General features: G+C 43.3%; 1 protein-coding gene across 1 annotated transcript in view; it reads right to left on the bottom strand.

Annotated features, from left to right (window-relative positions):
• Positions 1 to 10,279: 10,279 nt before the first annotated feature.
• The window catches only part of RABGAP1 (RAB GTPase activating protein 1), a 62,989-nt gene continuing 49,767 nt past the window's right edge, over positions 10,280 to 23,501 (bottom strand). Inside the window, exons 18-26 of the mRNA XM_082295254.1 lie at positions 22,116 to 22,157; positions 21,662 to 21,790; positions 18,848 to 18,940; positions 17,760 to 17,870; positions 14,966 to 15,070; positions 14,410 to 14,493; positions 13,505 to 13,576; positions 12,819 to 13,016; positions 10,280 to 12,018 (exon numbers count right to left, since the gene is read on the bottom strand). Of these exons, the coding sequence (XP_082151380.1) occupies positions 11,896 to 12,018; positions 12,819 to 13,016; positions 13,505 to 13,576; positions 14,410 to 14,493; positions 14,966 to 15,070; positions 17,760 to 17,870; positions 18,848 to 18,940; positions 21,662 to 21,790; positions 22,116 to 22,157 (957 nt within the window). The 3' untranslated portion in view covers positions 10,280 to 11,895. The remainder of the gene's footprint in view (positions 12,019 to 12,818; positions 13,017 to 13,504; positions 13,577 to 14,409; positions 14,494 to 14,965; positions 15,071 to 17,759; positions 17,871 to 18,847; positions 18,941 to 21,661; positions 21,791 to 22,115; positions 22,158 to 23,501) is intronic.

The following is a 23,501-nucleotide window of genomic DNA, read 5'->3' on the forward strand; positions in this document are numbered from 1 at the left end:
CACTGCAGAGGTCCTTAAGGACAAATGTTTTGGAACCAGTCTTCTTTTGGACAGAAAAAGGAGGAAGTTGACTCTGTCTTCCAGTTCCAAGGTGCAGTGTCTTATTTCTCATCCTAACCCTAAGTCAATATTTATTGATCAAACTGACTAAGCTTTTTAGGCTGACCAGCTCTCTACGAAGCAATTCTGTTCTCTTGAGCCTCTGCAGGGGCCAGTAACTGGTGCTTAACTACTGCTTCTGCTCCGGAATGTCACCCGTCCTCCAGCTGCTCCAGAGCCAGGCTGGGACACTTGCACTTCTCAGAGAGCAACACTGCTGGGGGTGGGGCTCTCCAAAGCACTGAAGTACTACAGCAGAGCAAGTCCCAGTGGGCTGTATGCTTTTTAAAGTCCTGTCCAGTTCTTAGTGACAAAGTTGAGCATGAAACCTGTACTGCCACATGTACCAGCCCCTTGCTGAGAAGGGCATCAATGGCAAGCAGTTTCAGAAGTGGAGATTTTGAGGAAAAGCTGGTGTTTTCCAAGGCCAACTCATAGGCTTTTTTTTAATGGTTGAATTTCCACCCACCAAAAATCACCATCAGTCCAATCAATTTAAATTGCTGCTAATTTGGGCTGAAATAACACCTTTGTATAACCCAAACCACATCCATCCATGCATCTAAAGAATTCCTAAGCAAAGACTCCTCAGGAGGGAGAGCCCTTCTGACAGGAAATCTGGCAGTGCAGTATGATGTGACTTTTCTGATGATAATTACCTCTCCAAGATAAGGAAAAGACAGAGGCAGTGCTTTGGGGCAGTGTTTCATGCTCAGCAAATTAGTAGAGGGAAGGAACGCAATTCTATAAATCACTTGTACTGTATTTGTTTCTAGACTTGAATGAATTTCACTCTTCCTTTGTGAGTCAGCATATTAAACGTTAAAGAAAAGGTCTATTTTTCTAAATCTCTTTCACCAATAGAGGTCTGACCTGCAGCCAAGAGATGGATTTATTTATCCACAGAGGATGGAGTGTTTATTTTTAAACTAAGATTGGATATGGCATTGAATAAAAAGAAGTATGACCTTTAAACTATCTAAACCTTAAATACTATGAACGAATTCCACAAATGAGTAATATGGTGGACAATTCCATCTTTCTTTGCAATAAATCTCTCTCAAAAGAAGTTACCCAGAATTAAACTTCCAAATGAAGTACAAGAGATCCTTGTGGTCTAATTACAGACTACTTTCAAAATACTTCAGTTTTCTCCCAATTTGTAATCAGTAGAGAACAATGATGACTGAACTATTCCCAACTATAAATAAACCAATTTCAAATAAAGTAATTTGGCAACAACCATGGCTATTTATAGCACTAAAAATGTAATTTGAACATTTCAAATTTTCTTAATTTGGTAGCAGTTGAGTGGGAAGAAAAATAACTGCACAGTGAATTTTAAATTGAGCTCTATCTGCTCACTAGCCAAAAAAGCCTGCAAATGTAAAGGGAACGCTCTTTGTACCTTCAGTTGCTTCCTCCCGTGCTGCTGTACCCTGTACACTTGGCTTCATTTGGCTTCTGTGCTGTGGTTTGTATGCCAGCCACTGTTACTGACTGTACACAACACGATCTGCACTGTAATCTCGGGTCATTTCCACTGGTTGTAACCCAATGCTACAGACTTCTCTGTATATAAAACCGGAACCATGTCCCATTTGCTTCCAATAGCTCCAATAAAGACTTATCTCTGTAAACAGGAATTATGGCCTAGTGATTGTTGGGGGGGGGGGGGGGGGGGGCGTTCGTTAACAGTGAGCAAACTGCTTTCAAGGGGTTTCTGAAGCCTGGGAAGCCAAACCACAGAGGTCCATTCTGCCTGAGTCAGGTAACTCGCTCAGCAGAAAGGAGAGACAGGCTTCCGATGGCTGCAGTGTTAGCAGAGATGACTTGCAGATGCAAACATAAAGCACGTTTATGGTGGAACAAGCAGAATGCATTCCTTCACAGAGGTGAATAGAGCATTACAGGATTGCAACTGGCACGGGCTGCTGCACACAAGTACCTCTGCGGGTTTGCCTTGGAAGCAGTACCGGAAAAGCCCAGAGAAGGCCGTGATGAGATCAGACAGGAAGGCAAGTTTCACTCCAAAAAGAAATCTGGACAATTCCTAGTATTTAGCTACTTAGAAAAACTGGATGTTTATTTTCTTAAAAGATGAAGTACATATAAAGAACAAGGAAGGTTCTCTCAAACTTCTCTCCACCCGTCTCATTTCACTGTATTTCTTAAACATTAAATTCCTGTGGTCCCAGTTTGTCCTCTGAGGTCCAAAGCAAATCCAAGCAATTTCCTTCTCTGGAGCCACTGAAGGCAGGAGTTGGGGATACATGACAATTGTGTGGCTGGTGTTGTTTGCTTGAGGTTGCAACTCATGGTAAGATTTACTGGAATATACACGTATGTCCAGTTGCCTGGAGTTACAGAACCCAGCTTTACTCTAGAAGAGAAATCAGTGAACATATAGTCTTATTTTTCTTAGAAGTGCTTTTCTGGTCTTGAAATGCTGAAGTGAAGTCTGAGTGCAGAGGTCATTAATCAAATTCAGAGGAGATCAGACTTGAGAAGGGATTAAAAACTGTTATGAGCTGACTTAACTGAGACTGCTCTTAATGAAATGAGATACATGAAATCCCACAACTTAGAATGTATGATAACTGGACCAGGACTTGGCTTGAGACTTTTGCCCTCAACAGGTCAGTGTGCAGCCAGCTCAGTCTGCTGGTGTACTGCAAACAAGTCAGTTATGCACAAAGAGCTACTCAGGGACAACTGTAGCAAACCAAACTAAACTACATGTCACTCAAAATTCGGAGCTGTATCAAATATTTAACAAGTAAGATCCACAAGGAACTGAACAGAGTCACTTAAGAAAACATCGGTAACACCTGACTGAAACTGAAGTCAGTCTTACCTACTGTATTAGCATAACGCCTGTCTGTGCTCATGCCTGATGTTAGCTGGCTCACTAAGAGGTCATTCCGAAAGCTCCCTCGGGATTATCATCTCGGAAGTGCTGAGAAGACTGAAAGCTCTTTGGCAGCAGCCTGGCAACTGCTGGTCAGTGACAGCTCAAAGCGAGCTGGGCCCACTCCAGGAGCTGGCGGGCATTCTGTGGCCTCACAGGAATGGGAGAGGGGCACATATGGGAGTGGGACATGGGAGAAGCCACACAATACTTACTGGGCCTAGACTGATAAAGGAGGCTGGCACATCCTTCTTTCTTCACCGTGAAAATGCCTGGCATCTCCTACTCAGTTTTACTCCTGTCCTGCTGTAGCTACGGTAACTTTGCCCAGGCAATTACAGAGTATCTTGGTTGGAAGAACAAGGAAGCCCCTCCCCCCCCCCCCCATCCTTGCCCCCCTCCCTGCAAACCAACAAATACCCAAGTCCATCTACTTTTTCTCGGCAACCTCTCACTATGAATCTGCAGCAGAATGCACACAGTGAAATCTGTAGCAGAAAGCTCCTTCATTTCCGGCCCTCCCCAACACTGCTTGACTGCCCCATCCCCTGCTGGCACAGCACTGAAGGGATCCATGCAGAAGGAACCATCTGCTTAACAAGCAAGATGTCCACTTTATCTTGCTGCAATCAGCATCACCTTGGACAAGTGTATTTGATTACAGAGGAAGCAGGGAAAAATATTGATTGACTGATGTCCAAGCAACAAACAAGCCAGTCTGTAACTTCCATGTGCAAAGAAGTGCTGCATCTATAAACCTGCCCAGAACAGCACCCCTCTCTCTTTCTGCAAGAAGTGTCACCTCACTTAATTGCTCACAACATAATGCTGACTTTGGTGGTTTGCTGCAGGGTTGAGTTCCAGCAAGTCAGCTAGAAAGAGTTTTTCCCATTTGCTAAGCTGTAAATTATCCTTCTCTTTTGTGACCCCAATCCTTGGTACAATCAACTGAAAGAAACTGGAGCTGCCACTGCTTTCAGGGTCCTGAATTCATCTTCACTTTGGGCTACACGTTCCAGCATATTTATTTGTAAAGCTGTAAAAAGCCTGTGTGTACTCTTGTTACAGTTACAACAAAAGGCCCTTTCTTGCTCCGGGCACGAACATGGGGCAAAATCCTTAAAAGGCCTTTAGATCCCAAAAAAAGGTCACATACCCTGCACGAATAACACTTCCCTCTTCCCCTTTGCTTAGGTGCTGGCACACACCAAAGGTAGGATTTCCTGTCTGCAATAAAGGCAGGCTCAGCTCTCTGTTGGTTCTGATTCATTAAAAGGGGCCTTTTTTTTAAATCTGGGTAACTTTGGATTACAGTAGAAGAGGGAAGGCTAAACTAGGGCAAGATGACAAAATACAGCTCAGTAAATCCAATTATGTTGCCCTGCAAAGCAGTTCCACACAAACTCCTATACAGCCAATACTGCAAGTCTTGAGGTAGCCACAGGACTCCTGCATCCAGCACAAAGCAAGCATGTGGACAGGGGTTTGAGCTGCTCAGGTCAATTATCCTGGGCTTAACGAACTATGTGGTTTTGAGAAAGATGCTGTTACATGTAGAAGACAAGTAACTTCTTCTGTCTGTACATACTACTACTCTCACTGAGATCAAATGAATGAAAACTTGAACGGAATTTAGAACTTTCCAGTTACAGTAATTACTGGCCTCCTCACTCTGTCCTAACCATGGGAATGCATAGCACCTGTAACTTGTAAAGACATTCAGAGTTCAGGCTATTCCTGTAATGCTGAGGCTGGGGGCACACCAGGAGTTTGCTGTTCATGTCTACAAGCAGCAGCCATGTCATCCATAATTCACAGCAGTCTGGCACAAGCTCCCACAGCCCCTCTGGCTGCAGGTTTGCATCGTACCACACAAAGACCACCTCAGGGAGACGCACAGTCGTCATCGTGCAGAAACACCATCCCTTCCCATCCATGCTAGACAAAATCTTGTTCCTCAAGTGATTCCCCGTGGTATTATGCAGCAGTCCTGGCAGGCCCTGAGTAGGTGGAGAGCTCAGATACATGTTGCTCTGCAAGCAGCCAGCCTTCATCCTCCTCCTCTTTCCCACCCGTTCTCTCTGGTGCACCAGCGTTAATTACTATCAAACCACTTCTTTAAGCTAGCATAACCTCCAGGACACAGAAGGCCTTAAATCACTCCCCTGTTTTCCTGGCAGCCAAGACTTGTGCCAAAACCACAGTGGTTTGCTGTTGTGTTCTTAAAAGAACTGATAACCCCCTTTTGTTTATGCAGTGACAGCTGACAGTGGCACAGCACTGTCATCTCAGCGAGTCCTTTACTACCTTTTCTCAGGCACAGCAATTGAATAAAATCTGCACAGCAGCTTTCTTTTCCCTGCGTGGCATAAACTGACCAGCCAGATCAGAAAACTGCATCAGGGGTCATTCCAGTGTCCCCTCCCAAATGACATTTACAAATGTGGCTCCAACGCCCTCCTTTCCCCCATCACACTGCCAGCTCTGTGCATGAACAGACGCTCCCAGCAGGGAGTTTAAACACAGAGCTTGGATGTTTTCATGGCACACACTAACTGTGCTCAGCATGAGGAGGGCTTCTGCTCAGAGCTGGCAGCCTGCAAGTCTCATCTCTTCTGCACCTTCTGGAGCCTCAGAGCCCAGTGTGGCTGCGATTCCATCTTAAACACTGCAGCCCCTTCCTAAAAATCATGACTTGTGTCACACAAGCTGTTGATCAAGGCGGACCTCTGCAACTCCATAAGGGAACCAGCCTGTTCACTGCCATAAAACATCCTGCACTTGGACTCCTGATCCCCTCCAGTGACCGCCATGTTAAGCCACACACCAAGGGCCCTTCAGGTGAGATGATGAGAGACCAAGTCATGCCACCTTCAGCTGTAACTCAAGCCACTAAAGCTGCTAAAAAATACTTTTGCCCTAACATTTTAACCAATACACATTTTAAGTTTTTTGTATTCTGAAAAACTTGTGATAAACTTTTGTTACAAAGTTTGCTACATCTCCTATCTCAACCATTAATAGTAAGCAAAGGACAAGAACTATTTACCAGTACTTTAAGTCAAGTTCAAGGTGTATTAGAAACACATCCCATAGATTTACTTCCGAGACACTTCAATTTTACTACGGTTCCTCCTAGCAGATCATTTTTGTACAAGGACATAATACAACTTTCCGATCAGATTTGTAGGAGAACAATATGGAATGTTCTAGTCTTTACGCCGGATATCACTCACACTGTAGATTTCGAATTTCCTAGAAGGAAATGAGAGTCCACACAGAGCAGAAGTTTTTCCTGAGCACCTAAATCTGCATTTCTGGCTGGATGCTATTTGGCATCCTGACAGATTCTGGTTTTATTAGTTCATTGCTAGAATTACCTAACCGCTGAATTTTACGAAAATAGACTTTAGCTCTGTATAACAGGGAGAACATTTAATTCCACATTACAAGATCGTTCAACAAAGATGATTTCTGTAAAGAATCCTGCTATTTAACATTGTTCTTTACAAGTTTTTCAGGATCCAGGACTTTTACAATGCCATCCGTGGCAATTTAGTTTATGCCAGTTTGGACCAAACACTGTAGTAAAATTAATTAAAAATACAAGGTATTTCACTATTTGGTTAGCAAACTGCTTCTGCAGTTCTCAGGGGCAAATCAGATAAATCATATTCTTCTCCCATTACTTCTGGAATAGAAATCAGAAAATTCTATTTACAGCAGAGTTTATCCTATGTGTTTGTATGCACTGCATGTATAAACCTATAAGCTACGGCAGTATTTTTTCTACACTCACTAGTTACTACACAGAAATAGCCTCCCTTTAACATCTGTCCAAGCATGAACTCAGTGATTCTAAGATTTATAGAGGTGGATTTATTTTTTCTTATTTGAGGTTTCCATACTCCCAGCATTGGAACACTACCAAGATTCACCAGATCCTCTAACAGGCTGGAGCAACCCATGAATTACTTAACCAGCAGCGAGTGGTGTGACTGGCTTCTCATGCAGGTTCTCCACGGGGAGAACAGCCCACGGCAGCCACTCATCACATTATAGATCAAACAGCTCCACTTTATTAGCTCTCACGGCCTATTTCAAAGGTTTCCACCTCAGGCGGCCTCAGCTCAGACCCGCCTGTGACAGGCTGCCATGAACATCACCCACCCTCCTGCTGAAAGGCTGCTGCTGCTGCATGGGAAGAACTCACTGCCTGCCTCAGCCTGAGGGGCCTGGGGGGTGGCTGCAAGGAGAAAAGAACAGACGAGGCCATTTAAACCGCGTGCAAATTAAGGGAAAACTCTACCTCTTCTCCGCAAGGGCCATTAATGCACTACAAGTTCTGTACAGGTTTTCCCCAAAGTACCATTCATTTCCACCAGTTATTGTCTGGATCTAAAGCTCTGCTGTCCTCCGCTGCCCTGGTGCTCTTCTAACACCCACAGTCTCCGGAAGAGCTCTGCGAGGATCTGCATGGTTCCCTCATGAAGCACAGCACCGCACCGCCCCGCCCGGGGGCCACTGCTCCCCTCCAGCCCAGCTCAGCAGTGTGCCCGCGCTCCGCACCTCCTTCCAGCCGGGCAGCCCCGGCCCGAGCCGGGCTTCAAGGCTCCTTCCCCCGGCCCCGCGCCTCGGCTCTCCCAACCCTCACGGCAAACAAAATGGCGCCCCGGCCGCCCTGACGCCCAAAGGCTGCTCCTGCTGCCAATCACCCGCCAGCCTATCAGAGCTCGCCGCGAGCCCCGCGCGCCCCGCCCCCGCGAAAAGCGCGGGAACCGTGAGGGCGCTGAGGCGGCGCCCGGCCGGGTTTTCGGAGCCGGAGGGTCCGGGGTGCTCTTTGACGCCGTCCTCAGCTAAATCCACCTCAGACAGCCCGGTTCTACTTCAGTTAGCTTGGTTCCACTCACCCCCCAGTCAGCAGGAACTTAGACCACCATGAGGAAACACTTGACTTCAATGTTAAACCCAACAAAAATGGCTCCCGCGCAGAGCCCTCCTGCTCGCCTCACAGTTCGAGTTTCCTACCGTGCCTGGGGCCAGACTACCCTGAGGGAAAGCCCTCAGTCCCGGAGTATGCTGTCGTGTTCGTTAGTATGCAGAAAACGCAGCAAAACCAAGCCTGTGTTGCTCAAATGCATTAGGATGTGCAGTGGTAAATTCTAGCAAAATCTGTATGAAGAGACCTTGATAGTCTTTGGCAATACAGAAGGAAAAATACTGCACAATACAGTCATGGAAAAAGGAGGAAAAATTGAAAGCAACCCCCTGAGTGTCCAGTGATGGCTCATTTTCAGTATATTTTTTTAATTTAGGAAGGACTCTCAGTTGAGTTCGTGGGTTCACAGGAGCTTCCCTGATCCATCAGGCCTCTGGGCACGAGGCTGGGTGAGCTGCCCGCCTGCAGTGCTGCCCCCGCGCCTGCCGAGGGCTGGAAAACCTCCCTGGATTAAACTCTTATGTTAGGCACCTCCGAAGTGTCTAAAGTTAGGCTGGATGAATGTGAGCCAAGCTGTTGAACAGATGGAGTGAAATCCTCCTCTTGATAACAGGAACTTTATATCACTGCCACAGATAAGAAGGGCAGCTAAAAAAAGTCAGGGAGGTAGTTATATAAATTTCAAGACGGCTTACCAGCAATGCTTAAAGGTAAAACTTTCTGATAGATCCTGAATATCCACTTCCAGCTGCGGACCCTGAGCTGCCAAGAAGTTCTGCAACACAAATGAGATTGTGACACTTGAGCTCCCACACTGAGACCATCGGAACTTAATGATACAGCACAAACACGCAAAGCATTTGGAGCCTGGGGCACAGGAGATAAATCCCAGCATCAGCAGACTGGCACTGAGCTGGAGTTCAGTACTCAAACCCAGCTGAGGCACATGTGAACAGAAAGGTGATTGACTACCAGAAAATAACCATCTCATTAATGCCCCAAATGCTACCAAACACACTCATTCCTTTTCTCTTACACGGCTGTAAAATACTCGTGCTTAAAGCAGCTTTGACTCAATGTGGTTTTCTACCTTCCTTATTCATAGTTTTGAACATCTGCAAATTTAATTTCCTCATCTTAAAACTGACCTGCTTCCTTGTCTTTCACATGTAATTGTGGTTCAAAAGATGCACATCTCAGCACTGAATCCATTTTTCTTAATTAGCTGTGGATATTTTAGATGGAGTTGGACGTGAAATACATTGGTAATATTTATTTCCAGGGATCAAAAACCTTCAGGTAGGCATCTAAAATAATCCATGACTGGAAACTGACTATAAAGTGTTTCAGATGAAATGCTGTGAAACAGTTATGCATGTTCTGCATCCATCCTAAGAGGGGAGTATATGCTGCATGCGATTTGAAGGTAATGTTTATTTAGAGAGTTGAAGAAATCTGAACAATAAAGCAACTTTTCCTCTTCCTTTAAGTACTTCATTTTTGGAGGAAAGTACACTATTATACCACTTCCCAGTCCCTTTGAGGAAGACAAGTGGATGAAGTGTTCTGGGCTTGGGTTGCTTCCTCCTCTCCCCTACTTACCTTTAAACTTTCTCTAAAGTTTGCAATTACTGAGAAACTGCAGAGCTGCCTTACCAAGGGAGCCACCTCTGCGAAGACAAAGAAGTGGAGACCACACACAACCACATAATACAATTCTTTTAAAGCAAAATATGGCTGGAAAAGTGACATCCCAGCAGCCTCCTAGAGCAGGGCTGCTTCCTGAGTCACCTTTGGTTGTTTTGGTGACAAGAATCCATTTGTACTCCTGGCTATCTCTGCAGAACACAGGGCTGGGGAGCAGAGCTGCCCCACAACCCAATTAGTGCAGTCCTGCAGTCGCACGGCTGAGCCCGTGCTCAGCCACGGCTACAAAACCCTGCTGAAGATGACATGAACCACACTTGACCCCACAGAATTTGTTACTGATGGTGATAAGCAGAGATAGCCTACATTTATTTTGCAGATTCAAGCAGAATTTGGAGGGCCATGGAAAAAAAAAAGTTCTAAATTGGACATGTTTGAGAAATACTGAGTCACAAGTTTCAAGCTGCACAAGGTCATTTTTGCAGTTTCTTTTTTCAAAGCAAACCCTAGATTTTATTATATAAAACCAGTGTTGGCAGCACTCAGAACATGCAGTCTTTTTTAGCAAAGCCCTTTGCAGCATGACTATGGTTTCAGTCTTGGAGAAGCCTACAGATGCTACTGCTTCTACTTTAAGACGAGAATTAGCTTTATATTGCAAAATATTTAATAATTTCCTCTTCAAATGAAATGAAACAACAAAATAGTTATACAATTTTACTAGTTTATATTTCAATTCATAAAGTATACACACTGCAACTATGCTACCACAATGTCCACGCATCTAATATTGATGGAGTTACAGTATTTTTTTTTTTTTTGGTATTAAACAATAGAGATAATGTATGCAGTTAAGGAAAAAAGCTTGGACATAGCATGTTCTATCCGGTAGTTACAGAGTACATTAGCTAGCATTAGTACAGTAAACAAGAAAAAGGTAGAAATACAAAATAAACCAAATATCTTTATATACAAACCAGTGCCTCTTATTGTTACCAGCTTATACTCACACTGCACACAAAATTTATCCACTGATGCAATAGATACTTCAGCATAACACAAACCATTATAAATTAAAAAAATTACAAGGTGCAAAACTCCATTCTACAGCTTTCTGGTGAGAACTCAATACAATCCAAGGAATGAGAACTCCAAGCACTTTTAGCACCTATTAGTGCAACTGCATTGAGCGTGAAAAATGACCTACACCACCTCAGAACGCTACCAGGGAAGCGAGTTGGACAGCTAGAGATGCTCGCAGCTACACTCGCGCTGTGATTTTTGCCTCATATATATCTCAGTTTATTGTTTCTTTGTCCCATTCATACCTATGTGCAAAACTAAAACCTGGGAGCTCTGTCTGAGCTCCACAGAAGGCCTGCTACAGCCGGGTAAAAACAAACAAACAAAAACAAAACAGAAACCTGACAAAACCCAGACAGACTCCATTGAATGTCAGACCATCCACATAATTCGTACTTATCAGCAGTCCTGGTGCTGATTTGGGATTTGAATGCTGTTGATATGTGGATCAAACAATATGACACAAGTGAAACAGAAATTTGCCAACGATTCCGATTATTCTTGTCTAGCACTTTGACAAAGTCTCCCAGCCTCCGGTGGCGAATTTGTTTGGCAGTCCATGCCAAAAAAGCCCAGAGTTGCATAGAATTGATTAGTAACAGAAAGAAATGCCAAACACAGAGAGATGGATGCTGCATCTACTAGAACAAAGTGGGGTTGCTCGACAGGAATGCTGAAATCATCCCCATTCATAAAGCAAAACATGTCACCTCCTACTCTCCATTTCCTACCTCTGGGGACTGCTTTCTGGCACTGATGTAGTTCTTGATAAAGTTGTATTTTTTTTGTTGCATTTTTTCTTTTTCTTTTTTTTTTTTTACTTTGTTAGTGACACTTTTCCTTTCAAATAAAATATTAAAAAAGGTTATAACTGTAAAAAAACCTATCATATGTAAACTTAACAATTAGGGTTTGGTAAGTTCTCGTACCTAGTCTGTGAAAAGCCTCCAGCCAGACGCAGAATGGAGTGTTTCTCTGAAGAGCTTCAATCTAGCTACATCACCTGTTAAATATCAGTAGTATGAACATCCCATGTCTAGCAATAAAACCTCTCTTGTGTTTCCATCCTCTTTATCACTGACCTATTGAAATCCTGACATGCTGTGTTTCTATTATATTTACATTCTGGTCCTCTCACATCACAGAATTAAACATCTGGCCAAGGAAGGCAACAAAAGGTGTTGTGTTAAGAAGGTGTGTTTGACAGAACTGCTTTTCAACAAGTCTCTTTTCCTTGGACTCCAGTCACTGTTTTTATAGAGCTTATTGTTCTGTTGAACCACGTTTTCTTTGCAGCTTGTACTTCATTCAGGGCCAGACCCAAATGGTGCTCCAAATCCTGCAAACAGAAGAGTAATTTCATTATTTTGTTATGTATTCACAACACAAAGTTGTAGGAGTTAAACCCAGAAGGCTTCAGAACATCTACAAACTCTTGGCCACTTTGTAAGTTAAACAAATCTTACATAAATTAAAAGCAGTACCACAAGCTGACAAAGAAAAAAAAAAAGCTTTGAAAAGCAAAATAAGACTTGTGTCATTGCCCTTAGTGAAACATTCAACTTTCTTCAGTATATCCAAACTCTCTCATTCTCTCCCATCTGAAGAGGAGCTATTCCCACAGGAAGTGGACTTTCTACAAACTAATTTTTACCCTTCTGTGAACGAGAGCAGCACTGACATATCAGTTTTAGGCTAAAAGCACAGTGTTGTCATATTTTACAGAAATACCTCAAGTACCTGGAGTGCTTTGCAATCATGTTTTAAGAAACATGTCTAACATTTGTCAATGTTACTTCTTCATTTAGTACTGATTGTGAGATAAAGACATGCATGATTCAGTACTCTTGGGCTCCTTCCAAGCAGTTGCAGGAGATCAGGCAGCCAGCACTGCACTGCAGACAGGCAGATGTCTGGAAGCTGTAGTGGCTGCTAAATACAGTTCATGCAATTTCAATTATATCGTCTGCATACAGCAAGTTTCAGACACAGTGTTTGGTTAAATAACCCATGCAGGAAATAGCAGGTTATAGTTTCAACCAACAGGATCTGTTCCAATCCCTCTACAACTCACACACACATTTTTCTAGGAATGCAGACACGCTGCACAGACTACAAAACAAACCTCCAGAGCATTACCTGTATTTTACATTCCGCCTCCACAAGCTGCAGCTTGGTCTGGGCCAGCTCAAGCTCCATTTCCCTCAGCTGATTTTTCAGTGTTTCCTTCTCCTCATCCGTGTCCTCGTCTGAACCATCCTTAGCAGTGCTGGCAACCTTCACACGGCCTTCCTTATTGAAGAACTCACGGCAGTGCTCGCAGTCATCCACCTTTTGCTAAAGTAAACACCTGGCTGTGAGCGAAGTGCTGGGGCTATGATCAAAGCCTGTCCTGCCTCTGCTCTGGACGAGCAGCCCAACACCAGAGGAACCACTAATGGGAACCTTTGGGGAGGCACAGCCAAGCAGGAACTCTTGCCATCCCCAGACTCACGGCTTTGGAAACACCCGTGTTGTTTTGCTACAATAATGGGCTCTATCCCTCCCCCCTGTTACTTTAAGGTAAAAGACAGTCAGAGAAACTCTTCCAGAAAAAAAAGACCCCTCAAAGAAACCCCAGCATTGAGATTAGCATGTAACCATTATAGCATGAGAGGGCCCACAGTTACTCACCTTTTCTCCCAGGTCTCCCCCTTATAATCTTCTCTTTTAGCTACAGGGACTCTCAGCCACCATTTTAGTAAGGAAATAAATTGTGTGTTTGCTGCTATGATTTTGCTTAGAGATTGAAACATTGTAGACTGTGGATCTATCTGTTCTCTTACCCGTATTTTCTCAATTTCAGCTTTATTTGCTGTTTGTTGCTTTTCCAGTCGCTCACTCAGCTGGGAACAAATCTGACAAGCAAAATTATGTTACCAGACCATTCATAAATGTAAATTCCCTCCCAAATGAATGCTAAAGCACAAATAAATGCTGTTGCAATATTAACATGGATAGTCTACGGACTCTTAGAAAGCTAGAAAAATTGGGATGCTGCATTAAGCTGTCTCATTGTACATTTTCCCATTCTCTACATATTCTTCTATCCCCATTTTCTACATATTCTTCTATCCCCACAGGAGAAGGTGCAGTTCCAACAAAAGTTATTAGCAGTTTGGCCTTGCTAAAGGAGCCAGTAAAGGTTAGGAATAGCATGGCCCTTTTGTTGCCTTTGGGAGAAAAGAACAGGCAAGACAGAGTAGTAAAAAAACCCTAATTAATTCCCTGAGACCTGTTATGGGCCTACTAAAGAGACACATGAATTTGCTCCCTTGATACCTTGTGATCAGGAGCTTGAATGCCAAATCAAAGCCTTGAAAGGAAAAAGGCATCCTTTTTTTTTATTTCTTAGGTGCATTTGATTGACAAAGGGAAGGTAGGAGAGAACCTTTTTTGACATGAGGTGAACCTTTGATGTCCCAGAGCCCATTTGAACAAGGTTTGGCTGTGACTGAGGCTGTGGTGACTCCTGATCTACAAATACCCACAATCAGGGGCAAACAGGACTAACCACTTCAGGATCTCGGCCAAAGAAAATGCAAAACCAGCCACTGGCTTCCCATTTAGAACAGCTAAGTTGTGTCCTCAAATGCATGGCACAGATGACATTGGTTTCCAGAAATCTCCTAAAATACCTGAAAGTCTTGTACTTTGATAGCAAACCACATCATCATGGAGTTGTACTTACCTGCTTGTAGTCACCAATAATAGAGCTGTTCTTTTTGATCTCTGACTCTGCCTTATCTAGTTCCCTGCGACACATTTCCTTCAGCTGCAGGAAAAAAAAAAAGAAAAGAAAGGGTTTATTTAGTTATAGTCTGAAAAATACCCAGGTGGTATTTCCTCCTCCTTAACCTCACTGCTCAGCTTGACCCTGGGACCCAGAGCCCAGCTCTGCTCCATGCAGGCAGGGAAAAGTGGGGCTTTGCTGGCCATCACTGACAGAACAGTGGGCTAGCCAAGGGAAGGAAGGATTCAAAAAGTGCTGACAGCTGAAGTCCTGCACTGCCTCTCTGTGCAGCATCTCCGGCACAGGCTGAGACTTTGTGATTTCAAGTTAAAAATTCCCCACCCTATGAAGCACCTGGCAGGAAAGTGCCGAATTCTGCTTTGCTGACGTCCTTTACACCACAGAAGAGAGACAAACATGACTTAGAACATTAAGCCCTTCCCACACTTGTCACTTTTTATTTTTATCATTTCTGTACTGTACAGAACAGTGAGAATGACAGAAGTGCCCCAACCTGAGCGGATTCTTCCTCCAGGCGCCTCTTTTCTTCTTCTGCATCAATCAGCTTCTGTTTGGTCATAAGCAGCTCCTTATTGAGGGCATCTGCCTTCTCCTCTGCCTGAAACACAGAGTGCAGGCTGAGCAGAGGCTTCCCTGCTGTGCCTCCACCAGGATGGAGCCAAGAGTGCAGCTATTCCAGTCTTACAAGGTTTGGTTCATTGTTATTAAAAAAATACCACTTTATTCTGAAAATTATTTCTCTAAAACTTCCCATCTGCAATAGCAAAGCAGCAACACATCAAAATTAATCACATGTACCACTACACTCCAGCCCTCCAAAAATGCCTCCTTGAATTCAGTGATTAATTTTAGCAAAACTGGAGCAGGGATTGCTCCAAAGAAATCCAATAGCAGAAATAAGTTTCATTTTCTCATACAGTCTGGAAGGTGACCAATGCATTCTGAAGACAACCAAAAGCACAGAACAGCTCAAAGTGTGCAAGATCGCTAAAAGACAATAACCAGCTCAGACCTAAGTTTAATTTGCAAACATTCACCCTTGCAATGAAAACAGAATTAATGCAAAATGCCTCTAGAATGTTTAAAAAGCCCCCCAAACTCTATGACACTTCCCAATGGATGTGATACCATCCCAGAAAATACATGAAAAAACTGAGCTGCCAAAGCAAACATAAGAATCAGGCCACTCTCTCCTTCGTCCTTAAAGGAAAGAAATGTCCCACCAGAAGCCAACAATCCCTTTTTACTGCAGTTTTTCAAGTATAAAAATATATTGTTGAAAAATTTCAAGCTCTTTATAAACCACTAAAAACTCTGCCAAGTTAAGACGTCTTTTCCTGTCTCATACACACAACACAGCACTTCCCAATAGGTGTATGGATTCTTCATAAAAATAGATCAATAACTCAACTGATATATAAAATCTTCAGAAACTACCTGTACCAATTCCCTTCAAAGGAAGAAAATCAAAAAGTGAATTTTAGTCCCTTAAAGTCCTGCTGATCCTTTCAAAAAGATGGTAAAGGCAAACAGAACATCTTTTCATTATAGATGGGGTTTAAGCTGTTTTAAAGTTAAAGAACGCTGGGATGTAGGAGTCCAACAACAGTAGAAAAATGAAGCCTATTTTCTGGTCTAGTGAAAGGATATTAAGGAAATTCTTGTATTTCCAAATGCTTTGTTTTGATCTTTTAGGTTGCAGATTTCAGACATGCCATGTAGATATTAGAAAAGGTGTGTTAAACAGTGTCCTTTGGTACTTTCCTTTCAAGACCTCAGGCTGGCAGAATGAAACTTACCATTTCAGGATCCAATTAGAAGAATTTATCGTGTCCTAAAGTAGGATCAAACCTACCTATCTCCTCCAGGGGATAACCCAAGTGCTGCCAACATCATTTACCACCCTTGAATACAAGACTATTATATATCAAATGAAGCATATCAATTTTGCTTAATTTTGTTCCTCTCCCAGCTCTCCATTTAAATAAACAATGTAAAAGTATCACCGTGTCTCATACAGGCTCAAGCAGCCACAAACAACAGTTAAAAACTGATAGAAAAAGCTTCTTCAGGACAATTTTTGCTGGAGTGCACCCCCTGAGTGCCACTGCTGGGCTATCATCAGTGTGGAGCTTCTGGAAGCTTCACTAATGAAGGGAAAAAGCCCAGGTAAGAGGAGGTGAACATACCAATGTGTGGTGAAAACCTGCTTCTGGAACATACTTCTATGATTCACATTTTAACACCTAAGAACAGGAGAGGTAATAAACCCAAAAGTCATAAACTAAACCTCATTAAGAGCAACATTCACCCACTGGCATCAACATTTACTATGAATAGTTTTCCAACAGCAAGTTTCCAGGAGACCGTGGGAAACCTTAAATTGTCTGAGGCACATCCAGTGAAACATTTTAAAGCCTGTCAGCTCCTGCACTGTACAACTTTCAGAAGTCATTTTCCTTTGAGATTTCAGAAATGCACTTATCTTGGTACAGAACAAGAATGGCAAAACATGAGCACTTGAACTCTTCCCCTCATCTCCCCAAGCAGACAGACTAAATGTGTTCTAGCCTCCCCTGTGCTAGAAATGACAGTACCTTTCTGTCTCTGCATGTCCTGGAAAAAAAGAAAAAGCATATCCTAGTAAGATCTCCCACAACTGAATATGTAAAGAAGGGAGTGGGACAGCAAGTTGAAAAAAAATTCCTGTAACACAAAGCAAACCTGAAGTTTCCTCCTGAGAGCTCTACTGATCTGGAAACATCCCAGGATGAGTTCATACGGGCACGTTCCAACAAGCCAAATGGAAACCACAGCAACATTTTCAGAGTTGCCTGAGGTACCTGAGAACCTGATCCATGCAGAGCCAGACAGACTTTCAAGTTTATCAGGCACTTTGCAAAGCCTGTCTGCTATGAAATTGTATTCATAAAAATCCCAGGAAAACACAGTCCAGCATCCATGTCTTGATCTCTGTGGTGGTTCAAAGACTTGACACAGCTCCTGCTAGACTTCTTTAGAGAAGAGAAAGCAACTACTCAAGTACAGGCTCTCCTTTCCCTGCAGTTACTCTGAATGCTTTTCAGAGTAATGAGTGTTTCAGTCAGCACTCCTGTTTTTCCCATGGACCTCTGCCACAGGCCTATACTTGTCCATGTGCAATAAGGATGTGGAGGAAGGAATCCTGTCCCACACAAAAGAAGTACTCCATGTATCTCCTCTCCAGTGAGAAGAGGAACAAGGAATTATCCCTTGTCTGCCCTACACAGCATGAGGACGTGTCTTACATTGTCCAAGTCCTTCCTCAGTGCAATCTTGCTGGTGACCAGCTCGTGGGCGAGGTCGTCGTTCTCCTGCTCCAGTCTCATGTTGGCTTCCTGCAGGCGCCGGTTCTCGCGCTGCGGGGACACAAAGTGACCGTCAGGGAAAGGCTGCCCAGGGATTGCCTCTGACACGCAGAGCTTCCTGTGCTCACACACAAATGCCCACCGTGCATCTCCAGTATGCACAGACAGTTCTACCTCCATGAAATTCCCTGGAACAGAACTAGCCAGCCATAGTGTAAAGGTAAAATAAATACAGGATTAGCCTTGAGAAGACACCAAGTATGAATAACTCTGCTCAGCCATTAGTTGTTGAGCTACAGAAATGTTTGGGAAGCCTGCAATAGTAAGGTATCATTCTGCCACTGATACCTTGCCAGGAGTTTCCTACAAGTACTGCTTTTCTAGGCTCAAAATTGAATTTGCATGCTGCAAACAGGTAAGAGAGGAGAATTCTGGGAAAAATACTCTATTTTCTCCTTCCTGTTACAACTCCTAGCACATAGATGGATACTAAAGAAGGTTTACATAAAACTGATTAAAATACATGAATTTGTTGTATATATGTCTCTCTGTGTGTGTTATTGTGGTATGTATATGCATACATAACTTTACATGTGTAATTTATCCCTGTATTACATTTATTTGATAAATAAACTATATATAAAATTATATGCTTACAGCAATATACACCATTTGAAATTAGGAAGAGAAGTAAAGGTGGGATTATAATCATGGAAGGCAGACTTACAATCAGTCAGGCATTTCCTTTCTGTTCATGGCTTGTGGTGCAATCAGCACGTTAAACAGGCTCTACTGAAACAGTTCTATAAGCCCAAATAAAATTCATCCTATTCATTTTCTTGCACAGCTGGGCTCACAACCACCCCATCCTGATTAACATTGCCAATACAGAGGCATTCCCTTCACGTTCATTGAGCTGATGCCCCTGTTGCATCCAAATTGGTCAGAAAACAAAAGCAGCTCAAAAAAAAGAGTTCAAGTAGCAACTTCCTGTTCATTAAATCAGACTGGAGAAGGTAAAGCCTTACCTCAAATCTTTCTATAGGGTCCTCCTGTTGAGCTTGCTGCTCTCTCATGGTATGATACTCTTTTTCATATTTCTTCAGCTTCTTCTGGCTAATCTAAATTAAAGCAGCCCATTAGTTCCTGCCCAGAACATTGATAGAAGAACACAACACACACAGGATTATGGAACAAGCTTCAGGCAACTCCTGCCTTCTACAAAGCACAGCTCATGGCTTCAGCCAGTTCTGAGTGTCAAACCCTCAGGGATGGTCAAAAACTCGGTTCCACTCAATATAATGACAGCAGCCTTTTCCTTTTATCCTTTTGTGGAATACAGGGAAGGTTTCAAAAGCCACCCAGAGCATCCTGCCCGAGCTCCCCCTTGGTACTGCACAGCTCCCTGGTGCTCCACACACTGCAGAGCTTCAGCAGAACAGAACCCTGCGAGACGTGGTTCATTTTTGGACTGGCCTGATGCTGAGCCTTCTACAGCTGCTTTTTCAGCTGTAACATTTATCATCACACAGAAGTATTTGGTTTACTTTACATGAGACTGTAAATGTTGAAAGGGCAAGTGCAGGCTCAGCTGACATTTCTGCCAGTGTCACTCAAGCTCAGCAGAAAACAGCCCCATCCCTGAGCTGCCAAGGTGTCTGGGCAAGCAGCAGCACCTCAGAGGCACAAGTGCTCTGTCCATGGCTCTGACACACACAGCACCAGCAAAGCCACTCTCACAGGCCCCCAGGTTCCCCTTCTGTGAGAAGGGACAGAAAGGTGATGTTGAATTCAGTATTTTGTGCCCCGTGTTCAAGTCCTGCAGGGACAGGGAACACGAGGGAAGCTGTAATAGATCCTGACCAGCATTTTCCTGGTGTCACCTGTGTCACAGGTCACAATGGTTTAGCAACACAGACCACGCCAAGATCACTGTGAGCATTTCACATGCAAGACTTTATGCACCTAAATGAAATCTCTAGCATTAAAAGTTGAACCTAAACGTTTATTATTATCTCAGTAAACCAAATAAATGTAAAAGCTGTAGCTAAGACTTCCTCTTTAAAAACTCTTTTCTGAGAAACAGGTTGAATTTTACATGCATAAATGACAGGCAGAATGGAAAACATGTTTGGTTTCCCTGAAGTCTGGTTTTATCGTTAACAGCCTTCCTTGGAAGGAGCTGCAGAAAGCGGTGGCCAAGCTCCCTCTAGTGAGAGCTGATCAGAAACACCTCCCTGCTCTCGGGGGAACATTTCTTTGGAGATGCCAACCATTTACCTGGAGTCAGTCCAACCACACCACAACTGCAGGAGTTATTCTTGCACCCCAGACACCCACTCAGAGAATTAACCCTTCACTGACAATGGAGTCGGTAATTTGAGGAGATTATTTCACTGCTCTGCCCCTGCTCAAACACTGCCCAAATTTTGGGGTTTCACACCCCAAACCTTCTGCTACGTAAAGTTAGATCTTGACAAGTGAGGCATCCACCATGCCAGAGGAAAAGAAGGCAGGCACACCACTGCATTTTTATCTTCCATTTTTCAAGTGCATTAAGCCAATTTTGCCTTTTTTAGGTGATCTTGAGCAGATTTGTCATTGTCACAAATTCTGGGCATGGGAGGCCTGGGGAAGTCAGCAGGGATTCTGGGTTTGCAGAAATGAGCACTGATGTCCCACCACCTTTTTTCAGGGGCACAGGAGGCAGCAGCAGCTCAGCTAACATGTGTTTCTGAGAGAGGTTGTGAACTCCCCACCCCCATCCCAGGCTGGATGGCGCTTGGAGCAACCTGGGATAGTGGAAGGTGTCCCTGTCCTTCCACCCTGGCAGGGGGTGAAATAAGATGGGCTTTAAGGTCCCTTCTAACACAAACCATTCTGTGATTCTATGACTTGATGGGAACACTGAGGAGTGACTTTAACAATCTGGTGTTGTCTCCAGCTGATGACTTCCTGACCCCCTTTCCAGCAGAATGCTGTTCTAATCACAATGCCTTACCCAGGCTACTTCTCCCTTCCTATAAATTATTTATTTTGACATCAGACCCTTTTCTGCTCAAAGAAACACTTCCAAATACAGAGCTGGAGATTTCTACTGACAGCGAAGGACTTATATTTTAGGTCAAGGGAAGCAATTATGTGCAGCACTCCCATCCAAGGAGGTGATACAGAAGTGTTCTGTTCCGAGCCCAGCAGCGCTTCCTCCACAACCTCCCCTTTAATGCCCCCAAAACATCCGGCACTCTAGGAAGCCAGGGGCAGCCTTGCCATGTCCACTCAGAGACTGCTTGTGGCACTCCACACAGCACTGGGAACACAGGGAATTTTGGCAGAGTGGGAAGAGGAGAAAGTTGTTATTTGGAAACATAAAAGGCAAATGCACTCAGTTAGGATGATGTGAACCAGGTGCATGTGGAACATTTAATCTGTGGCTCCAGCTAAATGATTAGAGAGATAAAACAGCTTTATCCTTGATAATTCTGTAATTTCTACACGAGTTGCACACAAGATATGCTTGAACTCTGTGCAGAATATTGGTATCCACACTGCTACTACACCTGGATCACAAAATGTCTGGAATGTTAACACACCAGGGAAGTTGTGTACTTCCACACTGACACTACAAAGGATTCCTCAAAGGAATTTAAGGACACTTTGAAAAATGTCAGTGTATTTGACTCAGAATTAATCTCCATGATCATAGCCAATTAACCTGCACTTGCCCTTGGATAAGGGGTTGCCAGCTGCAGCTGGAGCCAGGAGCTGCTCCCAGGCTGAGCCTGCAGCTGGAGCCAGGAGCTGCTCCCAGGCTGAGCCTGCAGCAGCCCCTCCCAGCTCACCTTCATGTTGCAGGCCAGCTCCATCAGCTTCTTGGCGTTCTCCTCAGAGCGGTACCGCTTGGGCAGCTGCACACGGAAGAACTTTAAAGCCCCTTCAAAGTCAGTCAGCAACAAATCATCCTTGGTAGTCTGAAGACAAGGAAAGAAACACCAGAAAAAGCCATTTTTGTACAGTTATTGAAATCCCAGAGACAATAAAGCAACAACAGCTTTGGAAAGCTCCAGTAACATCACTGCTTCTTAACCTTCTGCAAAGAGTGTTTCTATTTCTGCAACCTTCTATTCCACCGCCCAAAAAAAGCACTGTGCTGCACAGGATATGCCACATTACAGCACAGGTACCACAGGCAGTTGTTAGCATCTCAAGAAAACCAGCGTATTTTTGTAAAAGGCATGTTAATTTTCACATGGTGCATGAAGATGCTTAAACCACAGTGTAACGTTGTATACTCACTTTTAACAATCCCAGTGCAACATTGAAGATAACACTTATTCCCTGGAAAGAAAATATAATGACAAAATAAATTAATTTCTCAGTATTTACAAGCTGGGACATGAATTTGTTTGGTGAGTTTTGTTGTTTGTCTAGTTTCTGTGAAAAAAATAACAAATATAAATCAAAAGCACAAAGAAAGACTTTGCAAACAACTGGCAAAATATCTTTACTGGAGAGTCATTGTAGAGAGCAAAACAATCAACACCAGTTTTACTGCCTCCTTAGCAGTCTGAAACTCTGAAATTATGCTGTGCACTTGATTTTATTTTATTTCTTAATGAGTAGTTGGTCAGCTCAAGATAATTTAATTTTCATACAGCAACTTCTAAAAACACTGATTCAAATGCAGGAATATATACACCATTATAATAAATTCTGGTCTTCACAAACTGGGATAATTCATGTAATGAAAAGAAAGTGACTCACTTTAGGACAGAGTCCCACGACATCTATTTTGCCTCTACTCCTTAGAAGTGTTCTATTTATATTGTCCAATTAAATACAAACAGTTCTGCAGTCAGGAGTAGCTCACACCTTCTTCAGGGGTCCCACTCATAATCATGACACATTGCTCATCTTACTTCAAGATCCTGCCTTTCTTCTTCCCACCAACTTATTCTTCCACTATTACTTTAAAATGATGAAAAACCCCTTAAAACTTCCCTGTGAGCACATTTACTATTTATGAATTGAAAATGTGTTTCTAAACAAACAGAACTGATTTTCTCCATGCCATCTGCTGCCTTCTATTCCACTGGCACACAGACAAAGCAAGCAGCAGACACAGGGAAAGGGCAAAAACATTGACCAGGAGGTTTGTGAATGCTGAAACCCTTCAGTCAAGGAAAGGCAGGAAATTGGCCACTTCATAGGAACAAGTGCAGATCCAAGAAGAATGGATGCATAAAGTTACCCAGCAAATCATTAAATAACTCAAGGATGCTTCAGTACAAAATGGGATTTGTTCACTGATGGTAATAAGTGCTGACTGTAATTACACTGCTTACCCACATAGCACCACATACAGTGTTCTAAACATGATTACAGACAACGTCTCAACATAAAGAATTTTGCTCTCTAAATATAAGCTGCGAAATATAGAGAGACCTCAACTTTTCCAGGACAAAGAGCTCCAAGCTTGTTGATTACCACCATGAGAGTTATCTGGGCCATTTTATACACCATGGCCTCCATGCAATAATATTATAGGGAAAAAAAAGGTTATCGTTGTGTATAATGTGACTTAAGAACAGAGGAACCCACATATTTGTCAATCAGCTCTCATCCCACTTTATGGAGTCTTCTCACATAGATTCACCAGTGCCATAGGAAATAGGAGATTAT

This window comes from Coloeus monedula (assembly GCF_965178545.1).
Source record: "Coloeus monedula genome assembly, chromosome: 21".
NCBI classification, from domain to species: Eukaryota; Metazoa; Chordata; class Aves; order Passeriformes; family Corvidae; genus Coloeus; species Coloeus monedula.